At 44.3% G+C, this 19,229-nt stretch overlaps 1 protein-coding gene across 3 annotated transcripts in view; it reads left to right on the plus strand.

Annotated features, from left to right (window-relative positions):
• Nucleotides 1-19,229, plus strand: part of MTHFD1L (methylenetetrahydrofolate dehydrogenase (NADP+ dependent) 1 like) — a 195,528-nt gene that overhangs the window by 27,449 nt on the left and 148,850 nt on the right. For all 3 annotated transcript variants that reach the window (XR_015251648.1, XM_086708121.1, XM_086708120.1), the window contains exons 8-11: nucleotides 3,492-3,603; nucleotides 11,625-11,716; nucleotides 13,490-13,587; nucleotides 16,187-16,360. Coding sequence is in view for 2 of the 3 variants with exons in the window: in XM_086708121.1 (XP_086564247.1) it covers nucleotides 3,492-3,603; nucleotides 11,625-11,716; nucleotides 13,490-13,587; nucleotides 16,187-16,360 (476 nt within the window). In the remaining variant the exon portion in view is untranslated. The remainder of the gene's footprint in view (nucleotides 1-3,491; nucleotides 3,604-11,624; nucleotides 11,717-13,489; nucleotides 13,588-16,186; nucleotides 16,361-19,229) is intronic.

The raw sequence follows: 19,229 nt of genomic DNA on the forward strand, positions 1-19,229 counted from the left end.
CTAAAGCCACTTAACCAGGGTCACACAAACCACAGTGTGTCCCAGTTCATCGAAAGTGGAAGAACAAGTTCAAGCCCCCCTTCCCTCAAAACCTCTCTCTGTATTGTGTGTGATACCTGCCCAGCTCGTGTGCAAAGACGGATCAGGGATGCCCATGCCTGTGTGGACAACATAAGTAGAAATGAAATGTTTAATTGTTTCTTTTTCGTATCCCAGTGGTTTGCCCTGTTCCCCTCCATCCTGTAGATCCTATTTGTAAAATCTTGTGGGCAGGATTTTTATTTTCGGGTCCTCAGTGACCTCAATCAGTGTCTGCCCCAAGCAGCACTTGAGAGATGGCTAGTGAGTATTTTCGCTAAGGAATCTTGGACCTTCTTCATTCTCTTAAGCAATTGTAACTTCAGAAGCACATCTTTGCTGGAGAAAGGACCTATTGATTTTTTTTTTAATTTTTATTTTTTTGAACCTTGTTTTCTGAACTGTGTTGATCACTTGAAGAATATAGAAACAGGTTTTATGGGTCTCAGGTAATCACAATTCATCAAAACCTATCCACCTTTTTTTTTTTTTTAAGCATCCCAGCTTTCCATATATATACATACCTCATACCTCAGATTCCCACATGTGCCCTCTCAGAACACATCAATAGTGGAAGATAAATTCTGTCTTCTAGCCAACAGGGTGGGGCTGTAATTTCTATAGTTTGAATTTTAAAATACATTTTTTTTTTTTTGCTACATACAAAATCATGATGTCCCTTATAACCTTGCAGATCATATCTGTCCTCTGTCCTCCTCTCTCCATTTTCTGATGCTTGCCCCCCGCTCTTAAAAATCAATGACGTAGAGAAAAAGAATTTTCGTGATATCTCGACTCTACGTGACTCCCACATACTCCACGTTCAACGTCAGCATATCTGTGTCTTACTATTGTCTGAACATTTGGTCTTCCGCCTGGGGAGTGGGCCGTACTCTGTAAGCAGCTTCTACGTCAAACCTCAGCAGAGAAAGCAATATTTTGTTAAGAGGCGGAGTTGCAAGCCAGGCTTTGGCCAGGGTCTTTCCCATTTGGGAGGAGGAAAGTGGAGACAGCCAGCGAGACGATAATTCTCCTTGAATTCTTTAGCTCATTAAAATCTTCGCTGGTCCTCAGTGGGTTATGTATTGATTTAAGCATCTAGCAGTTTTCCTTTCCAGAAAGAATTAACATCTCCAATGCAATCATTACTAATGGCGGAGATTTTTGTCTTTTCTCTGTGGGAGTAACTGTCGTCCAGTTACTTATTAGCACAGCGCACTTTGGCGTTGTATTTAAATATGGAGTGGAGGGGTCGGCATGAGATTCGTGAGATTTATAGGTAATGAAAAGAACAGGTTGTATCAAAGATACCACGTGGAGGAAACTAAGTGTTCTTAGGGGACTCGTGATCCTTGGCTTTTTCCAAAACGAACGTTTCAGCCCGTATATATTAACTTCCTTTTTATAGAAGTTTTAACACGTTCTGTTTTTGCTGCTATTGTGCATGAAAATGTAGCAACATGGCGTTTCTTATCTGCTGGTCATTTCCAACAGGCATGAAGCATTTGAGTTTCTCTGGGGGCTTTACTGTGGTTGAGTATCTGCAGTGATAGAAGAACATGAAGAAATGCATTTTTTTTTTTATTCAAGTAAAATCCCCTTTCCATAAGAACGCTTTTTGCCCCTGAATATAACATCAGCCAAGAATCTAGCTGCTTTTCATTCAGATCTATCCACGGAGAACATGTGACATTAACACACTAGAGTTCGTTCCGTTTCACAGTGTTGTGTCCCCGCAGCATAAGAAAATGATGGCTGTTTTAGTAGGGACTTCTCTTCTTTTTAATGTGATTAATTTGGCCATTTTACTTGGACACGATTTCAGTGCAGGCTTCTTCCTGGACCTCAGTGAAGTTCGTACTGAAGAGCAGTGAGCCCTGTGTGACTGTTAACCCCCTTTCCCCGATTGGCACGATCAGATTGCTCCGATGTTCCCGGGATGTCACTTTTAAAGGTTGGCTTTATCGGCTCTTTGAAAAGACATGCCATTTAAGTTGTTACCGTGTCCCTCCTCTGTCAAGGGAGCTTGGCGCTGTTCTAGATCCTGGCTTTCTCCTTCACAAACCAAGGAGGACTGTCATGGGTTTTCCTCCCCTCGCTGCCATCTCTTGTCCCGAGATTTCTAAGAGACATTAGCCGAGGCAGCCTCTTGCCCAAACTGTGTTGCAGACTTTTAGGCTGAGCTGCTGGCTGGGTGGGTCCCCGAGCCCTTAGGCAATCAGCCTGTCCGTGCTGAGAATGGATGAGGGCGCATGGAAGCACGTTCATTTCCGGGGACTTTGGGTGGTGGGAGTGGCAACGGGGCAGTTTCTGTGTTTCATCTCGACCTCCTCTGGCTGATTCTAAAGAGTCTGCAGTCCTTTGCAGGGCACAGAAGCCTGTGGAAAGAGCAATGAAGGAAGGAAAGCGGCGTGGGAGAGCAGAGGGCTGCAGCGTCCTCTTTCTCCCCCATTGAGTGTCCAAGACTGGCTCCTCTGGGGGACACAGGACATACCAGAGAGGTGCTCACACCCTCAGAACCTCCATTTCCTTGTCTCTTAAATGGGTATAACACCAACCCACATCGCTGACACGTGTAGCCGTAGTTCTTTTCCCCCACCAGGGTCTCAGATTTGTGCCTGGCCTTGCGCCCTCCTTAGGAATCCAGTTTGCGATCGTCAGTTTAGTTGGGGACGGGGTCATTCTTTGGTTGAGGTCAGAGCCAGTCGCTTGCCTTGTTTCTAGGTGTCCCCTTCCTACCGGACAAGTCACCCCAGCACCGTGTTATCAAAGTCAGATGGGACGGATATGATGAATGTGTTTTGTAGTAATAGTCGAATTCCTTTCCTTTCTCTCAAAAAAAAAAGAGGAAAGAAAGAAAGAAAAGAGCAGTTTGACAGGAGACTAAGCAGAGCCTCAAGGAAAATGAGATTCTTTCCTGAGCTCTTGACAACCCTCCCGTAGATCCAGTAAAAGTTCCATATGGGTCTAATTTTGAGTGTGCAGTTGTACAGGCCAGCAGGCCCCCCGAACTGGCCAGATCTTCCAAGAGGCTTCCCTACGTGCCCCCCCCCCGTGCACCTTTCAGTCTCTGCTTCCATTGAATGGTTTTCTCGGCCCCATCATTTTTCTCGGTATTGCAGTCAGTGCTGAAAACGTGGACGATGACCTTGCGCACAGCGTTCACGCCGAACTGACTGCCCGGAAGAACTTCTACCCCCTTTGCTTTGTAGGATATGATGGTCACGCCCTGTGCCGATCTGTGCTGCGTTCGTACCTTAGTGAAGCGATTCTGTCCCTGTTAAGTGGCATGGCGCTGACCTCCGGATGCGTGTCAGTTCCCTATCGCGTTGAAGTCCATTGACACACATCGCCAGTCCTGTGTCTCTGCCACAAGTTAAAACCCGTGTGGTGTTTTTTCTGTTTCTCTCCAGCTTCACGAGGCTGATATCGCGGTCGTAGGCTCTCCCAAGCCAGAAGACATTCCCCTTTCGTGGATACAACCAGGAACTACAGTTCTCAACTGTTCCCATGACTTCCTATCAGGTGGGTCAATGTCCTAACCTTGGTGTTGGGCCGCGGATGAAGACAGGGAAGAGTGTGAGAGAAGTGTGTAACCTTCTTCAGACGTTACACACTTCAGACGCTTCTTCAACCCTTCAGACGTTCCCTGAAAGGTTGGTCACCGTCAACATCCGTACACAGAGAGGAAACTTCGACTGTTGATGTGCCTGCCTTTTGGGTCACGTGATACTGAAACTGTGTTGTCTGGCAAAGAGAAGCCGAGAGGCCAAGGGCAGTAGCTCTCCCCCGTGCCCCTGGAGAGACAAGCCCCTGCTGGCCTCTACATCTGAGCAGTCCAGGCAGTAGTGACCTGAAGTAGATCGTGTGTATGCGTGTGAAATAAACTAGAAATAGTGGTTTTTAGTCTTTGACAACGAAGTGGAATCCGTTCTCCCAAAGAAATCTTACATGAACTTCAACAGGTAAGAGCAGCTGAAAACAGTTGCTGGGAGGGATGAGAATGGAGTGCTTGTGTCTCCCTGATTTCCCCTTGCGGTGACCCCTCAGGCACTTCCTGGGAGCCCCAGAGGCACCTCAGAGCAGTGTGAAAGTCACCATCAGAAACTGGTGGTCCGGGGCACCCAGATGGCTCAGCAAATGACTTCGGCTCAGGTCATGATCTTGCGGTCCGTGCGTTCAAGCCCCACATCAGGCTCTGTGCTGACAGCTTGGGGCCCGAAGCCTGCTTTGGATCGTGTCTCCATTCATTTCTCTCTCTCTCCCTCTCTCTCTCTCTCTCTTTCTCCCAATCTCTCTCTCTCTCTCTCTCTCTCTCTATCCCTCTCTCCCTCTCTCTCTCTCTCGTTTTCAAAAATAAATAAAACAGGGGCGCCTGGGTGGCACAGTCGGTTAAGCGTCCGACTTCAGCCAGGTCACGATCTCGCGGTCCGTGAGTTCGAGCCCCGCGTCGGGCTCTGGGCTGATGGCTCAGAGCCTGGAGCCTGTTTCCGATTCTGTGTCTCCCTCTCTCTCTGCCCCTCCCCCGTTCATGCTCTGTCTCTCTCTGTCCCAAAAATAAAAATAAAAACGTTGAGAAAAAAAAAATTAAAAAATAAATAAATAAATAAATAAATAAATAAATAAATAAATAAAACATTAAAATAAAAAAGAAACAGAGGTGGTCTTAGGGTGTATTTCACCACAGGATCCAGGAATGCCTTGGACCACACCAGACCCACCTTCAGAGGATCTCAAGCTGTGCCCACACCAGGTCATCCAGTCGAAGGGCTGGTTACAAGCAAGCCCAGAGGGATACATTTTTCTCATTCACGGAAGGACCCTCTGAGGCTAAGAAAGTTTTGCACCATACCTCGTCCACTTTTTCAAGTCCCTGAGTAACATGTGTATGCAGATTTCAGCATTGGTGAGGTCTATGGTGAGCAGGCCTGGAGCACAGCGTTTTTCCCCCAAAGATGGTCAGAATTGGAGCCAAAGTGGGTGGAGGCCTCTACCCTCTTTCTGCCCGGACCACACGGGAGTTCTAGACCTTGAAACCTAGACCACCCCACAAGAGAACGACCCAGAGAATAGTATCAAATGATATATGTAATACACACACACACACCTTGTGGTCCAGCCACCTTGAGATACCATTTTACACTTTTCCACAAAAAATGCACTAACCTTAATTTGACTGCAATGTAATAGAAGGAAAACAACGTGATCCTCAAAGTGTTACTGAAATTCATATAACTGTTTCTTCAAAAAGAAAAATAATGGACCCACCCCTCTAGGAAGTGTCCCCCCCCCTCCCCCCCCCAGAATTAACCAGTCAGATTAAAAGCTCTTTGGGGCTGAAGGGGGATGGGGTGGGTTGGAGTGTGCAAGGGACGAAGCTCAGGAATTTCCCAGAATGCCCATGTGCTTGGCTCTTAGATGAAGAGCATGCAGATGAATGAAGCAATTAGAGGCATAATATAATGTGGATGTAGGATTAATCGATCTTTTTCGCAAACAGAAGGCTTGCACTAAGTAACTCCTTTGAAATACATGTAGTTTCAGGCCACAAATTTCTTTCCCCGCCTGAAAAAAAAACAATGCCTGACCTATAAATGATGGGCACAGCAGATTTGCTCCTCTGCTCAGAATTTAGATTAGGAAAGTCAGTTTGGACTTGCTGTTCTGTTATTTATTTATTTATTTAAAGTTTATTTATTTTGAGAGAGAGAGAAAGCATGAGTGGGGAAAGGGCAGAGAGGGAGGAAAAGAGCGAGAATCCCAAGCAGGTTCTTACTGTCAGCACAGAGCCCAATGCGGGGCTTGAACCCCCAAACTGGGAGATCATGACCTGAGCTGGAGGTGGACGCTCAACCAACTGAGCCTCCCAGGTGCCCCTGACTTGATGTTCTTTCAAATGAATGCTTGGCTGTTACAATTCCTTGCTGTTTTTTGGAGTTTTTTTAGTTAGAGTTTACATGTTTAGGACAATTTTGGTATAATCTTGGCTGGAGGTAGAGTCTACTTCAATGTTCTTGGAATCCCTTTGAGCTCTATGATTATATGAAGGTGACTATATACATGTATATGTATATACATATATGCATATACACATATATATATATATATATATATTTTTTTTTTTTTTTAGTGAAATTGTGCCGTATTTTTTAATATGTTTCTTTTGGGGACCTTTACTTTTTTAAAGGCATTCATAAAAACATTAGGTTTCAACATAACCATCCTCCTTGGGGGAAAAAAAAAGACCAGGGCATTATATTTTGACTGAATGGTTCTGTATGCAGACTGACTGCAGTTTATTTTAAATGTATCTGGTCCAGGGGCGCCTGGGTGGCACAGTCGGTTAAGCGTCCGACTTCAGCCAGGTCACGATCTCGCGGTCCGTGAGTTCGAGCCCCGCGTCAGGCTCTGGGCTGATGGCTCAGAGCCTGGAGCCTGTTTCCGATTCTGTGTCTCCCTCTCTCTCTGCCCCTCCCCCATTCATGCTCTGTCTCTCTCTGTCCCCAAAATAAATAAACGTTGAAAAAAAAAATTTTTTTTAAATGTATCTGGTCCAGTACAAGTCGTTTTCTTCCTGATTTTTGAGTCAAGTATATGCTCAGTAAATGAGCGTTGAATGAATGAATAAACCTGGTCCCAGAATTGTACTCTGATTGCAGTTTTCAGTTAGTTGCAGACACAGAGACATCTCCTTGAACTAGCCTCCCATTCAAAAACAGGGCTGGCAGGGCAAAGACAAAGAGGAAAAATGTTCTCCTGATTAAATAGATGAACATTTTACAGTCAGTACTATTTATAATAGCATTCTATTTCCTGGTAGTCCATTTTAATTTTAGCAACTTTGATTAGTCTGAAAATTTAATCTATGCATAGATTGAAGAAAGGCTCTTCTCTCTTTTTTGCATAACCCTGTCACCTTAAAGAGACTTTTGAAAGCAGTGTTAAAAGGAAAGGTGCTTTTATTCACCTTTAAGAGCAAAAGAATTCTTAATAAACTGGCGATTGGGTGAAGGCAGGGTTTTATGATGAAATTTTCATCCTCGTCTTAATGGTACAGGGTTCTCCCCCCTCCACCCCTCCATAAAAATAGATGGGATATGGTGATTTATAATGAGGTAATTCTGTAGAGGCATTGTATTGAGTACCTAATCCCAGGAGAAATTTTCGTGATGGCTGACATCCCAGACCCAGTGCTTGGAAAACAGTTACACCCAACTTGTTCGATCTGTTCACTCTTCTGTGGCGTGAGTCTAATTTTTAGATTTACAAGAGGTACGTGTTTATATCCAGTTTTCTAGCTGTAAGAATCGTTTGTTATTATTAAATTTCAAATCAAAGAAGCTGTGATGCTGTAATGCTCTGCTTCCTAAAGAGCAGAATTCATCCTAAGCAAGACCGTTTCGTACCCTGATATTAAGATTATTCCCTGATGTGCCAAATGGGACAAAAGAGAAGCTGGTCTTCTGTCTCGTGCCCGGAGAACAGAATCGAAACAGCAATGTGGGTCAGAGTACTTGACAGCATCATTCCATCTGTCTGTCTATCCGTTCATCCATCCATCCATCCGTTTATTTTGAGGGAGAGAGGGTGCAAGTTGAGCCAGGGGCCAAGAGAGGGAGGGAGAGAAGCAGGGCTTACCCAAAGCAGGGCTCGTGTTCACCCGAGGCGGGGCTCCGACTCACAAACTTGTGAGACGAAGACCTGAGCCACCCAGGCGCCCTTGCCAGCATCATTTTAAGTGAACGTAAGTGTATTTGGTGTGGAGTGGTGGTGGAACCCCGGGCTGCATCTCGAGTTCATGCTAATGACCTGGGGGATCCTGGAGGACCTCGAGCCACCTCTCTTATGGCCTCAAAGGGACACAGTGTAATTAACGTAAGGAGAAAAGCATGGGATCTGGGTCAGATTGATCTCACTCAAAGAGAGGAAGCGTTTTTTAAAATTTTTGTTTTGATTTTCTCTTAATTGCCTCATATTTACAAGCTGTGTGACTTTGGGCAAATAACTGAAGCTCTCTGATCTTCAGTTTCCTTGTGAGTAAGATGGGAGCAAGGCTGTTGAGAGGAATAAATGAGCTCTCACCTCACAGCACCTCTTTCTTGGGAGCTGCCAATAAGTGGCCCCCCTCCCACCTCCCTCCACTTCATTGTCCTCATACCTGTAGCACACAAAGTAGCTTTCAGACTTCTTATTTGCAAAATGTAAGCCTGTATTTGAAAATCAAGCCCAAGGAAGGATTCTTCCCAGTGCGATTCTGAGAATGCAAGGCAGTAGCTTTAGAGAAATGAGACATACTTGTAATTTAATCATTATCTCATTGCAAGTAAAGATATTTGCTTATGAATTTTGAACTCCAATTATTCTAAAATCCGTGATAATCTATTACCGGTTTCCCTTAAATTTTTTCCCGGGAAATTCTGGAAGATTTGGACCTATATGTTTTTGCTAGGGTTTCATTTCAAATTTTAACTGCTTCTCAGTATGACACATTTAACGTTCTTACTTCTGAAAAAGTCTCAAGCTGATTAGAATATACAGCTCTCTGTTAATTCCTTCCTGCTTTGGTTTCAGTGATATCAAAAGGGTTGTTTCTATCAGTTGATATGCATATCATTTTTTTTTTAATTTTTTTTTAACGTTTATTTTTGAGACAGGGGGAGACAGCATGAACAGGGGAGGGTCAGAGAGAAAGGGAGACACAGAATCTGAAACAGGCTCCAGGCTCTGAGCTGTCAGCAAAGAGCCTGACGCGGGGCTCTAACTCATGGACCACGAGATCATGACCTGAGCGGAAGTCGGATGCTTATCCGACTGAGCCACCCAGGCACCCCTTGATATGCATATCTTAATAATACTCCATTTTTTTTGAAGATTCATATATTCTGTTAAAATAGTAAAACATTGTTATTTGGTAGTGAATTCAGATGCTTTTTGTTTTGGGCTTTTTTTTTGAGAGAGAGAGAGACAGAGAGTATGCACACGAGAGCAGGAAGGGACAGAGGGAAAAGAGAGGATCTTAAGCAGTCTCCAAGCTCAGCACAGAGCTTGATACGGGGTACAATCTCACGGTGAGATCATGACCTGAGCTGAAATCGAGATTTGGACACTTCACTGGCCGAGCCACCCAGGCGCCCCTGGAATTCAGATGTTGTAAACTGTGAGTTCATCTCTTGAGAACATTGATACAAAAATTATATTAAGAGCTCATTTATCGCATTTTACTGTTCTCCAATATGATTAATATATTGAACTTAAAACTATCACCAGAGATTTTGAAAGTGTTATCTGCACTAATATGTAATTTTCTTTAGCTTTTCTTATTTCCAAAACTTCACATGACGTTTTTTTGAGTTACTCGTTTTCCCAGAGGATGAGAAAATATTTGAGATTTCAGTCTATGGGTTCATATAGCGCTTTTGCGATAAGAAGGGTGCCGTGGGCCAGACTGCAGAAAAACTGAAAAGTTTCCATATAGCAGAGAGGGCACGGAGACCAAGGAAGAATTTGCCTTGTCCCTCCCATTTCATTTATTCTGGCAGAATTCCCAGGGTGGTCTCAGGGCAGCTCCTGTCACGGAAAGTTCTGTTCTGATTTCCAGGGAAAGCATCATGACACATTAGCCTTAAATTTTCATGTTGTAGAAAGTTTGGTTAGCAAGAAAAAATTATAAATGAAAGGCCATCTTTTAACGTGATTCATTGACCTGTCCTTGGAAGAACCGTGAGCTATGGGGAGTATTTAGTGGGAAGTGAAAAGACCCATTTGGTTTGGGACGGGACCCTTGGGACCCCCGCTGGATTCGCGGGCTGAGTGCAGACAGCCTTGGCAGGCGGAGTGTAGACAGCCTCTGGGTGGAGCCCTGCGTCTACACAGGCAGAGGGATGAGGTAATGATTTCTTTTCTCAGTTCTCCTTAGCCACAAAATGTGTTGATAATGTGTTCCTGATTCACTGAGTTACCATATTCATTGCTTCGAATTCTCTGGATTCAGAACGTTTAAGTTTTAAGATTACATTGATTCGAAGTATAGAAGCAATACAGTGTTCGTGATAGACAGTTTGTGAAATACAGAAGAGTGCACAGAAGAAAGTGACACTAACTTCTGATCCGGTCACCTTGAGGTCACCATTTTACATTTTCCCACCAAGGGAACATGAAACATAATTTTACAGGGTGGAATTTAGTAGAAGGAAAAGAAAACAGTATACTAAAAGCATTATTGAATTTTAGGTAACTTTGTTCAGACAGAAAACTATCGGTTCCTGTAAATCCTCCCAATGTTTAAAATATATGTGTAGGCACGTCTTGTGTTGTGCTTTAAAATCTTTTTTGATTTTAGCCACCTTCTATTTTATGCAAGGCAGCGCCTAAGATTATGGGCAGAATTATTCACTGTGTAACACCGTCGGTGAAATATTCCTCACTTGTGTGGGTATTTGTGATTCTGTTCTGGGAATTTGCATTAATAAATTGATATCAGCTCCTGGAGTGTAGGTTGGTTTGTTTTTTTTTTTTCTTTTTTCCTTGTCATTTAAAGATAGAGATAAAAATGCGGGAAATATCTTTCTTTTCCATAACGGTTGGACACGATCTTTAGATCAGATCTCTAGTGGTTCAAACAGAACAACAAATCTCATTCTCTAGACTCTTGGCTTTTGCCTAAATACAATTTATAAAACTGTGAAGTGTTACTGAACTCTAAACAATACCGGAGGGAGAGGATTTTCCAACACCCTTAATACATTTGACTGTAGATCATCACAAAACGCTTAGTCTTAAGTGTTTTGTGCTCTTGCAAAGTACTGTCAGCAAAATGGATAATTGAAAAGTAGAGTGGTCCAAAATAGAGGAAAATCAGTTCTTAATTCAACCAAGTTGCTATTAGAAATGTTTCTTTTCTCTAAGGGAGGATATAGACTGAAGTATTTTACATATGTGCTTAACTTCTCATAACCTTTATAAGCGCCAGCTAAGGAAGGGAAAGCAGAATTGGTACGAATACCCCTCTCTTCTGGAAACCAGGTGACCCCTAAAATTAATATCCGAAAATACATTTTCTCAGTTTCTGTGGAAAATATTTCGCTTTCACGACAGGGATTCCTAAAGTTCTCAAAGGAAGCCTGATCTTTCACACAGCACTTTGGTTGCGATTATGCTATTTATTTCAGTCGCCCTTTTTATACCTTGTATACCTGAAGGAAATTGCTTTTCTTATCTGCCCGGCACTTTGACATGCCCTTTCACATTCGATTCTGAGTTCTGTGGGGTTGCAGCTACCCACATTAATTACCAGGCCCAGCGTCACAGTTGCTGGCTGGAGGTAGAAGCAAGATTTTTGTCCAGTCTAACCCTGTGTGGCCCAGTCAAGGGCCCCCAGGCTGCGCCAGGGACTGGTGACCTACCTGGAGCTATGCCAAGACATCCTAATAAGTTCCTTGGTTGAATATGAGAATAGCGCTCAACGTGCCGGCTTTTTACTAGAAGCAATTGGTTGTAAACGACAATATCCTGAATGTCTTTTTTTTTCTCCTCAAAATTTTTTATAGGGAGGCTTGGATGTGGTTCTCTTGGGGTTCATTTTAATGGTCTCATTGCAGAGGATGATGTGAGTCTCCTTGCTGCGGCTCTGCGGATTCAGGTTTGTTTGGCACGGCTGTGGGTTTGGAGTTTTGATTAGCAGTTGTTAACGTCCTGCAAGTGTTTTCTGTTGAGCAGACACAGCGTTAAACACCTTGCACACATAATGACATTTAATTCTTACCATAATCCTGTGAGAGAGTGTCATTCCCGTTTGATGGATGAGGGAATGGAAGCTTGGAACAACTTGCCCCTGGTTACGTGACACGTGTGGGACGGAGACTCAACTCAGGGTCTGTTGTTAGTGATCTATTGCTGTGGAATACATTATCCCCCAAATTTAGCAGCTTGAAACGAGAAACATTTATTAACTCCCAGTGTTTGTGGGTCAGATTTGGGAGCGGCTGGGCCTCGTGGTTCTCGCTCAGGGTCTCCTGTGCCGTGGAAATCGGGAGGTCATCCGAAGGCTTGACCGGGGCCGGAGGCTCTGCTTCCAAGATGGCTCACTCGCGTGGCTGTTGGCGTGTCGTATCTAATTTCTCACTGGTTCTTGGCAAGATGCCTCAGTCCCTCACCAGGCAGACTTCTCAGGAGAGCAGCTCATGAGGTGGCAGCTAACATCCACCAGGATGGGTGAGCCACAGGGGAAGGCAAGGAGGAAGCCGCAGGAGGTGTTATGACCTCGCCATCAGAGTCAAGCACCACTTTTCCCTTTTTCCCTTTTTCTTTCCTTTTTCTAGAAGGCTCCTAGCTAGCTCAGTTGGTAGAGCATGTGACTCGTGATCTTCAGGTCCTGAGTTCAAGCCCAACTCGGGGCTTGAACTCACGAAAAATAAATTTAAAAAACTAAAAATAGAGCTCACTAAAATATAAACTAACCTCCCTTTAAAAAAGAAAAAAGAAAAATATTTTTTAAAGTTTATTTTGAGAGAGAGAGTAGGGGAGGGGCAGAGAGAGAGAGAGAATCCCAGGCAGGCTTTGCACTCTCAGTGCGGGGCTCGAACCCACAAACCCTGAGACCATGACCTGAGCTGAAGCTGGATGCTTAACCGACTGAGCCACCCAGGGTCCCTCCAAAAATAAAACTTTACCTTCAAATGGGGTACAATACTGTCTTATAAGGATTATGTGTTGGTTTTCGACCTAAGCTAGATTTTATTTCTCTGTCTCTCTGTGTGTATCACCATTTAACAATTCAGCATTCTTGTTCGATTATGTCAACTCTGAAAGGATTATACTTGACATGGTGTTGCAGATTTTGGAAGCTGGGCATCCAAGCTGATCAGCCATGCATTCTCCTATTTCCCTCATTTTTCTTTTCTAACTGAGGTGGAGAACCCACTCTCTAATGTATTCAAGTACTTGATGTCTTTAGTGAATACTTAACCTATTTTCTTTTTTTTTTTTAATTTTTTAATGTTTCATTTATTTTTGAGAAAGAGAAAGCATGAGTGGGGGAGGGGCAGAGAGAGAAGGAGATACAGAATCGGAAGCAGGCTCCAGGCTCCCAGCTGTCAGCACAGAGCCCGATGCGGGGCTCGAACTCACAAGCTATGACATCATGACCTGAGCCGAAGTCGGATGCTTAACCGACTGAGCCGCCCAGGCACCCCTTAACCTATTTTAAAAGTACATGTAGCTCACCTTTTCCTTTTTTGAAAAAACCTGCAACCCTAACTACGTGTGAATAAACTTGTTCCTGATATTCACGTGGGTTATTGTGCAACTTTGTGGTCCTTACGACATGACACCCCTGAACAGTAGTTTCATAGTTTAGAGTCGTAGCCTGGCAGCCTTTACTTTTATAACATGCTTTCCTTTCTATCCCATGAAGAACATGGTCAGCAGTGGAAGGAGATGGCTACGGGAACAGCAGCACGCAAGGTGGAGACTTCACTGCCTGAAACTCCAGCCTCTCTCCCCCGTCCCGAGGTATTCGTGGGATTTCATTGTACCGATCTCTGGTCACCAAAGTGCCTCAGATAGCCAAAGTTCTCCACCGGGCTGGGGGCTCGAGGTGTTGTTATGGCTTTGACAGTGGATAATTTTCTCTAATTACAGTGCTGCCCTGTTTTTTCTGTTGCTTAAGTCCTAAAAATTAAATAATAATAATGAACATGTTTGCCGTATTCTGTCAACTCTAGGATGTACATTTCTTCATGTCTGAAGTCAGGATGCCCCTTACTGTGGATAATGTGTCCTGTCTTAAATGGCATTCTTTTTTCTTCTTAGTGGTCTGTAACGTACTGGTGCCTTAGATTTGACCAGATACGGTAGCACAATATTTGGAATATGCTTTTCAGTGTCAGGAATGCCCAGCTCATCTGTCAGCTTGGTCTTCAAGGCCACGTAGGTATCTGCTCTGAGGGTAAATGACCGACCAAACGAAACACTATTCTATGTGGGAAGTGAGTTCAGCTTTCCTCAGCACACAGCGATATCTACCAGCTGATAGGGTATTGTGTGATACTCCAGATGGATGTTTCCTTCCGTGTAGCATTTAATGAAGCGTAAGCTATATATTCCCTGCATAAATTTAGAAATACATACTGTACCGCAGGAATAATTCATTAGATAGCAGAGCCAGGGAGGTGCATCTTCCAGCCTCATCGCGGGTCCCCCGCTGCTCCCGCCGCGGTGAACAGGCCCCACCCTCTTCATCCAGGGTGTGCACGGGGCCACTGGAAAACAACACGTCAGTAGATAGAACCTTCGGGAGTCGGCTCCGTTTTCATTTGATGACCACTTGGTTTGTAGATTTGATCTGTGTCCTTGGACCACAGCTGAACGCTGATGATTCTTTTATACGCATCGGGCTGTGTTTTCACCCCTGAAATAGACTGAACATCCCAGTCGCTTTCTATGTTTGTCGGTCCATAAATTCCAGGGAACGTTACTCTCTGTAATGCCACCCCTGTAGTGGTGCAATCTATTTCATGAAATATTTTATTTTTTGAAGTTACTTGTGTTGTTAAAGGACCCTGATTTTTAAAAGGAAGTGAATACATTCTAGTTGCAGAGAGCTAAACACAATTCAGGTAGACTGCCAAAATGTGTGCCAGAGTCTTGGCATAAATCGAAATAAATTCCACTCAGGGGAAGAAGTGTTTTAATCGCTGAACCAAATCTGGCTTCTAAAGGTCCCTTCTAAAGGGGAAAGAAAGGCAGGCTGAGTAATTTATATATTACCCTCAAATCAGAACGATGTCACTGTCGTTCTTCAGCTAGCGAGGAGAAAACTGGAGGTTTTCCAAGAGCGGGCTCTTCAGTTTCGGAGATTTGGGGAGGAGAGAAAAAGAAAAAAAAGGGGTAGACAGGAAGGCAAAAAGAAGTGGGGGCGGGGGGAGGCTGGAAAGGGAAATGCAGGGGCAGGGGCACTTGTCTGGAAGCACAGAGCTCAGCCTGTATGTGGGCGGAGGCCCCCTGTCCCTCTCCGAGCTGCCGTAGTGCACTTCAGAGAGGTCTAGATCGGACGTGGGTTTACTGTTTACCTCTTGCACCGACGTCAGTCTTCCATGGGGTCGTGGAGGGGAATATAGACTAACGTGAGGGCTTAGAGTCCATCGTTAGCGGGAGCAAGGGAAAGAAAAGTCAGAGCAGGGGGCTGCCTGCCAGGGGACACTGCTGTGCCTCCAGAAGAAGAGCTCCAGGGTGAGTGAGGGCGCTGCTGTCTTCTAAGTGTCAACCCTTATGACCCACTTAGTCTCAGGCATGGTCTCCCAAGCCTGTCTTTTGCCAGCCATGTCTGACTCTCAAACAGATGGTCAGTCTGGCAGACAGATGGCCCGAACCCCCATTAAAACAAATCGCTGAGCTCGGGAGCCCCAAAAGACTCTCTGAGAAGTCCAGCACGTGCTCATCTTCTAGCATTCCAGTAAGGTGAACAGCCGTGCTCTCATCCTGCTGGTAGAATAGGGTAAATTATTTGCCCAGTGACACAGGGAGGTCCTAAAATGTCCTGTGTCTGAAGTTGAGTGTCAAGCACCAGGTCCTTTTACTGATGGTTATGCAATTAATAAAATACTTTGAGATACAATTTTGGACTTGCAGTAGGAAAAAGAGAGAAAGAGAGAGTATGGACCCAGATAAAACAAAATAGCATTTCCACGTTTTTGAATAGCCAAGAGACACGTGGGGCGAGCCCAGCAAGAGCATTATGCAATAACCCGTCTCTTCACGGGTGATGAACGCAATGATGGTCCACAGAAAGCACTTCACTGTACAAAGGATTCGTGCGTAAAGGAAGCCTTTGGACTCACTGTAATTCACACTTCTTTATTCCCATAGTACAGGGGTTATCTTTGTACCTGGGCAGAATTCTAGGATCTTCGTGAGTTTTGAAAAGTTGCTTCTCCAAGGAAATGTACATTTTCTCACGCACGTTAGCTATTAGCAGTTGTGTTTAATGCCGCTTGGGAGAGAGGACCACAAGGCAATCGCTTTGATTGAATCCTTGGCGTGGCGTTTGGCCTCCAGTGGTGACCACCTAACCTGAGGAGACTCTCGCCTTTTCTGTGTTTTCCCCCCCCAGTGATCTTGAGATTTCAAGAGCACAGACTCCAAAAGCCGTGGATGTCCTTGCCAAGGAGATAGGATTGCTTGCAGATGAAATTGAAGTCTATGGCAGAAGCAAAGCCAAAGTACGTTTGTCCCTGCTGGAAAGGTTAAAGGATCAAGCAGATGGAAAATACGTTTTAGTAGCTGGGTAAGGCTACTTTTAAAATCTATTTTACCAAGACGGCATGTTTCTAAAACTCTCTTCCCTATTTGTATCTGTCATCACACCCCCTCAAATCCGTCCTCTTCTCAAACTTGACATCTTTGTCCATTTCACTTGGCATTCCTTCATTTGACACGAGGTAAGTTTTCATTTTCAGTGCAAAACAATTCAGTCTGCTCCACAAAATAGAAAGTGTAATGCGTTTCTAATCCAGCCTTTTGTTTTTTGTTCCTCATATTGTGTTTTGATCATCCTTGGGTTTTTCATGTAGTTTTTCATGATAAAAGTCAAAGTAAGATTTAAAGGTAAAGTATCTTGAACTGCGTAGGGGTCTTTATGTTCTACTCAGAAATAACATTTTAATGGAAAATGTACAGATAATTGTGCAAGCTATTATTTTCTTGTTAATATCCTTACTATTTATGTATTTGTATTGTAAAAGTTCATTAGTTCTCTTTTCCTGCATTGCAAAATTAATATAGGGCCATTTTCATTTGTGTTGGTCATTTTATAAAAGACAAATGCATAGTTTTATGTAAAGGGGTGTTTATTTTCCCTCTTTTTGAAAAAAGAAATACACTCACTAGTTGAAAAATGATAGAAAACAAGGGATTTCAAATATTTTTTCAATGTGACCTGAGGGAACATCAAGAGACCATATAAATTCCTTTGTTGTCTTGAAATTTCATTGCAGTGACTTATTAATGATATATAGGCCAAGCCTTAAGGCACAAAAACCTGTTTATTAACAGGCAGAGACATTTCCGACAACTGGACTTCACTCTTGGTGAACTTCATATTCACATATTTTATTATTAACGTAAGCAGCTTATTCCTTTTTCTGGTTATTACAAGTCACGCATGCTCGTTAAACTTTTCCAAAATACCAAAAAGCATAAACAAGAAACTATCGCATCCCAAATCCCATCAGCCAGAGGAAAGGGCTGTTAACATGTGAGACCATCTTGGCCCACAGTCTCTCATAAACGACATCAGCTGACACGTGCTGTCCTGTAAGCAGCCTGATTCGTCAGCGACGTGTTGCGTGCCTAGCTCACTCCATGCAAGACGGTACAGAGCTATTACCATTTTGCATGAGTGCAGAACATTCCACGGGGGGGAGGGGCAGTAAAAATGCCTGGGATGAGGGTGGATTCCATTTCACGCATCTTCCCAACACTGTGTAGCCCGGGGTGGCTCGGTGGCTGACACTTGAGCATGGTTCTTATTCTTCAAGTAAATCGAGGCCAAAAAATGATTTGAAAATACCGTAGAGACGTTCCACAGTTTGTCTACGGCCATACTACCCTGAACGCGCCCGATCTTGTCTGATCTCGGAAACTAAGCAGGGTCGGGCCTGGTTAGTACTTGGATGGGAGACGTTCCACAATTTATTTAACCCGCTCTCTGTTGATGGGCACTTACATTGCCTCCCATTTTTGGCCATTGTGAACAGTGCTAAAAGGAACAGCCTTGGGCATGCATATTTGTGCATTTGTCTGGTGCTCTCCTTAGGAAAACTCCCTAGGGGCTTTAAACTGAGTATTTTAAAACTGCAAATTAAGAGGGGCACCTGGGCGGCTCAGTCGGTTAAGTGCCCGACTCTTGACTGGCTCAGGTCGTGATCTCACAGTTTGTGGGTTCAGGCCCCATATCAGGCTCTGCACTAACAGTGCAGATACTGCTTGCGATTCTCTCTCTCCCTGTCTCTCTCTCTGCCCCTTCCCTGCCCACTCGTGTGCGCACATGTGCGCTCTCTCTCTCTCTCAAATTAAAAAATTATAAACCTACAAGTAAAGATTAAACTACAGTCATCCGTAATGTCACCTCTTTAGTGGTCAAATCATTTCTTCATATTTCTTTCCCTCCCCCCTTCTCCCTCCTTCCTCTCCAGCTCCTTTGTAATCGCTTGTCTCCATCTAGGGCTGTCAGAGTCACTCAGTGGCTGCAGCATCTCATTTGCCTGTGGCTTAAACCTCCCACAGGCTTCCAGGCTCACTACCATCGGACTCCCAATCCTACCAGAGTCCTTCCCAACCTAGGACCCCACCTCTGATGTCTCTGTAACGGGGCTGCACGGGTGCTCCGTGCTGAGGGGAAAGGTTGGCCTCACCTACGCGCTCTGGGCCAGATCCATAAAAGGGGGACCTTTCAGCTGACTTGCGGGGGCTGTTTGGGAGTTCTTGGGTCCCAGGGTTTGGAGCACACATGGGGTCAGTGTTGCTCTTCTGGAATGTGCTAGATGCAAGTTGATTTACAGAAATAAGTAAACTCTTGGGCATTCAGAGCTTCAAAAGCAAATTTCGTATTTTATCCATAAATTTGCTTCCCTCTTTCTAGTCTCTAAGTGATCTTGGTAGGTGGGTTTGATACTTTTCTCTCCTTGCTTAAGGTGGCAGGATTTAAGGAAAAGTGAGGAGGATGGGCTCTCAGTTTATCAAGGAAGAATCAAGCAGTAATTTGTCATATGGAGTGGCTGTGATTTACTCTTTTGGGGGCTTGTCAATTCTAGAAATAAAAACACCAGTCTACACGTGGCTCCGCCCTTTGCTGGGAGCACAGAATTGAACTTCTAAAACAAAAGCCCTCATGGTATTGTTATCAGATTGCCTTCTTGAAGTCACAGGGTCTAGGCCCGCCTCCAGCCACGTGCTGGAGAGTGCCGGTTAGCGCCGCTCCCTAGGGTTAAAGCTGTGCATTGGTCCAGGCACGTAGAACATTGGTTCTTGCCCCGACGCTGTCTCTTTGCCAGCATTTGTATGTGCATCTGAGCTGAAGAGCCAGATTGAGCCAGGTTGTCATATTGTAGAAAGAAGTGAAATTAAACCTGAATTCTCAAGTACTATTTAACCGC

This window comes from Puma concolor, chromosome B2, assembly GCF_028749965.1.
Source record: "Puma concolor isolate L17-30 chromosome B2, mPumCon1.1.hap2, whole genome shotgun sequence".
Taxonomy (NCBI): Eukaryota; Metazoa; Chordata; class Mammalia; order Carnivora; family Felidae; genus Puma; species Puma concolor.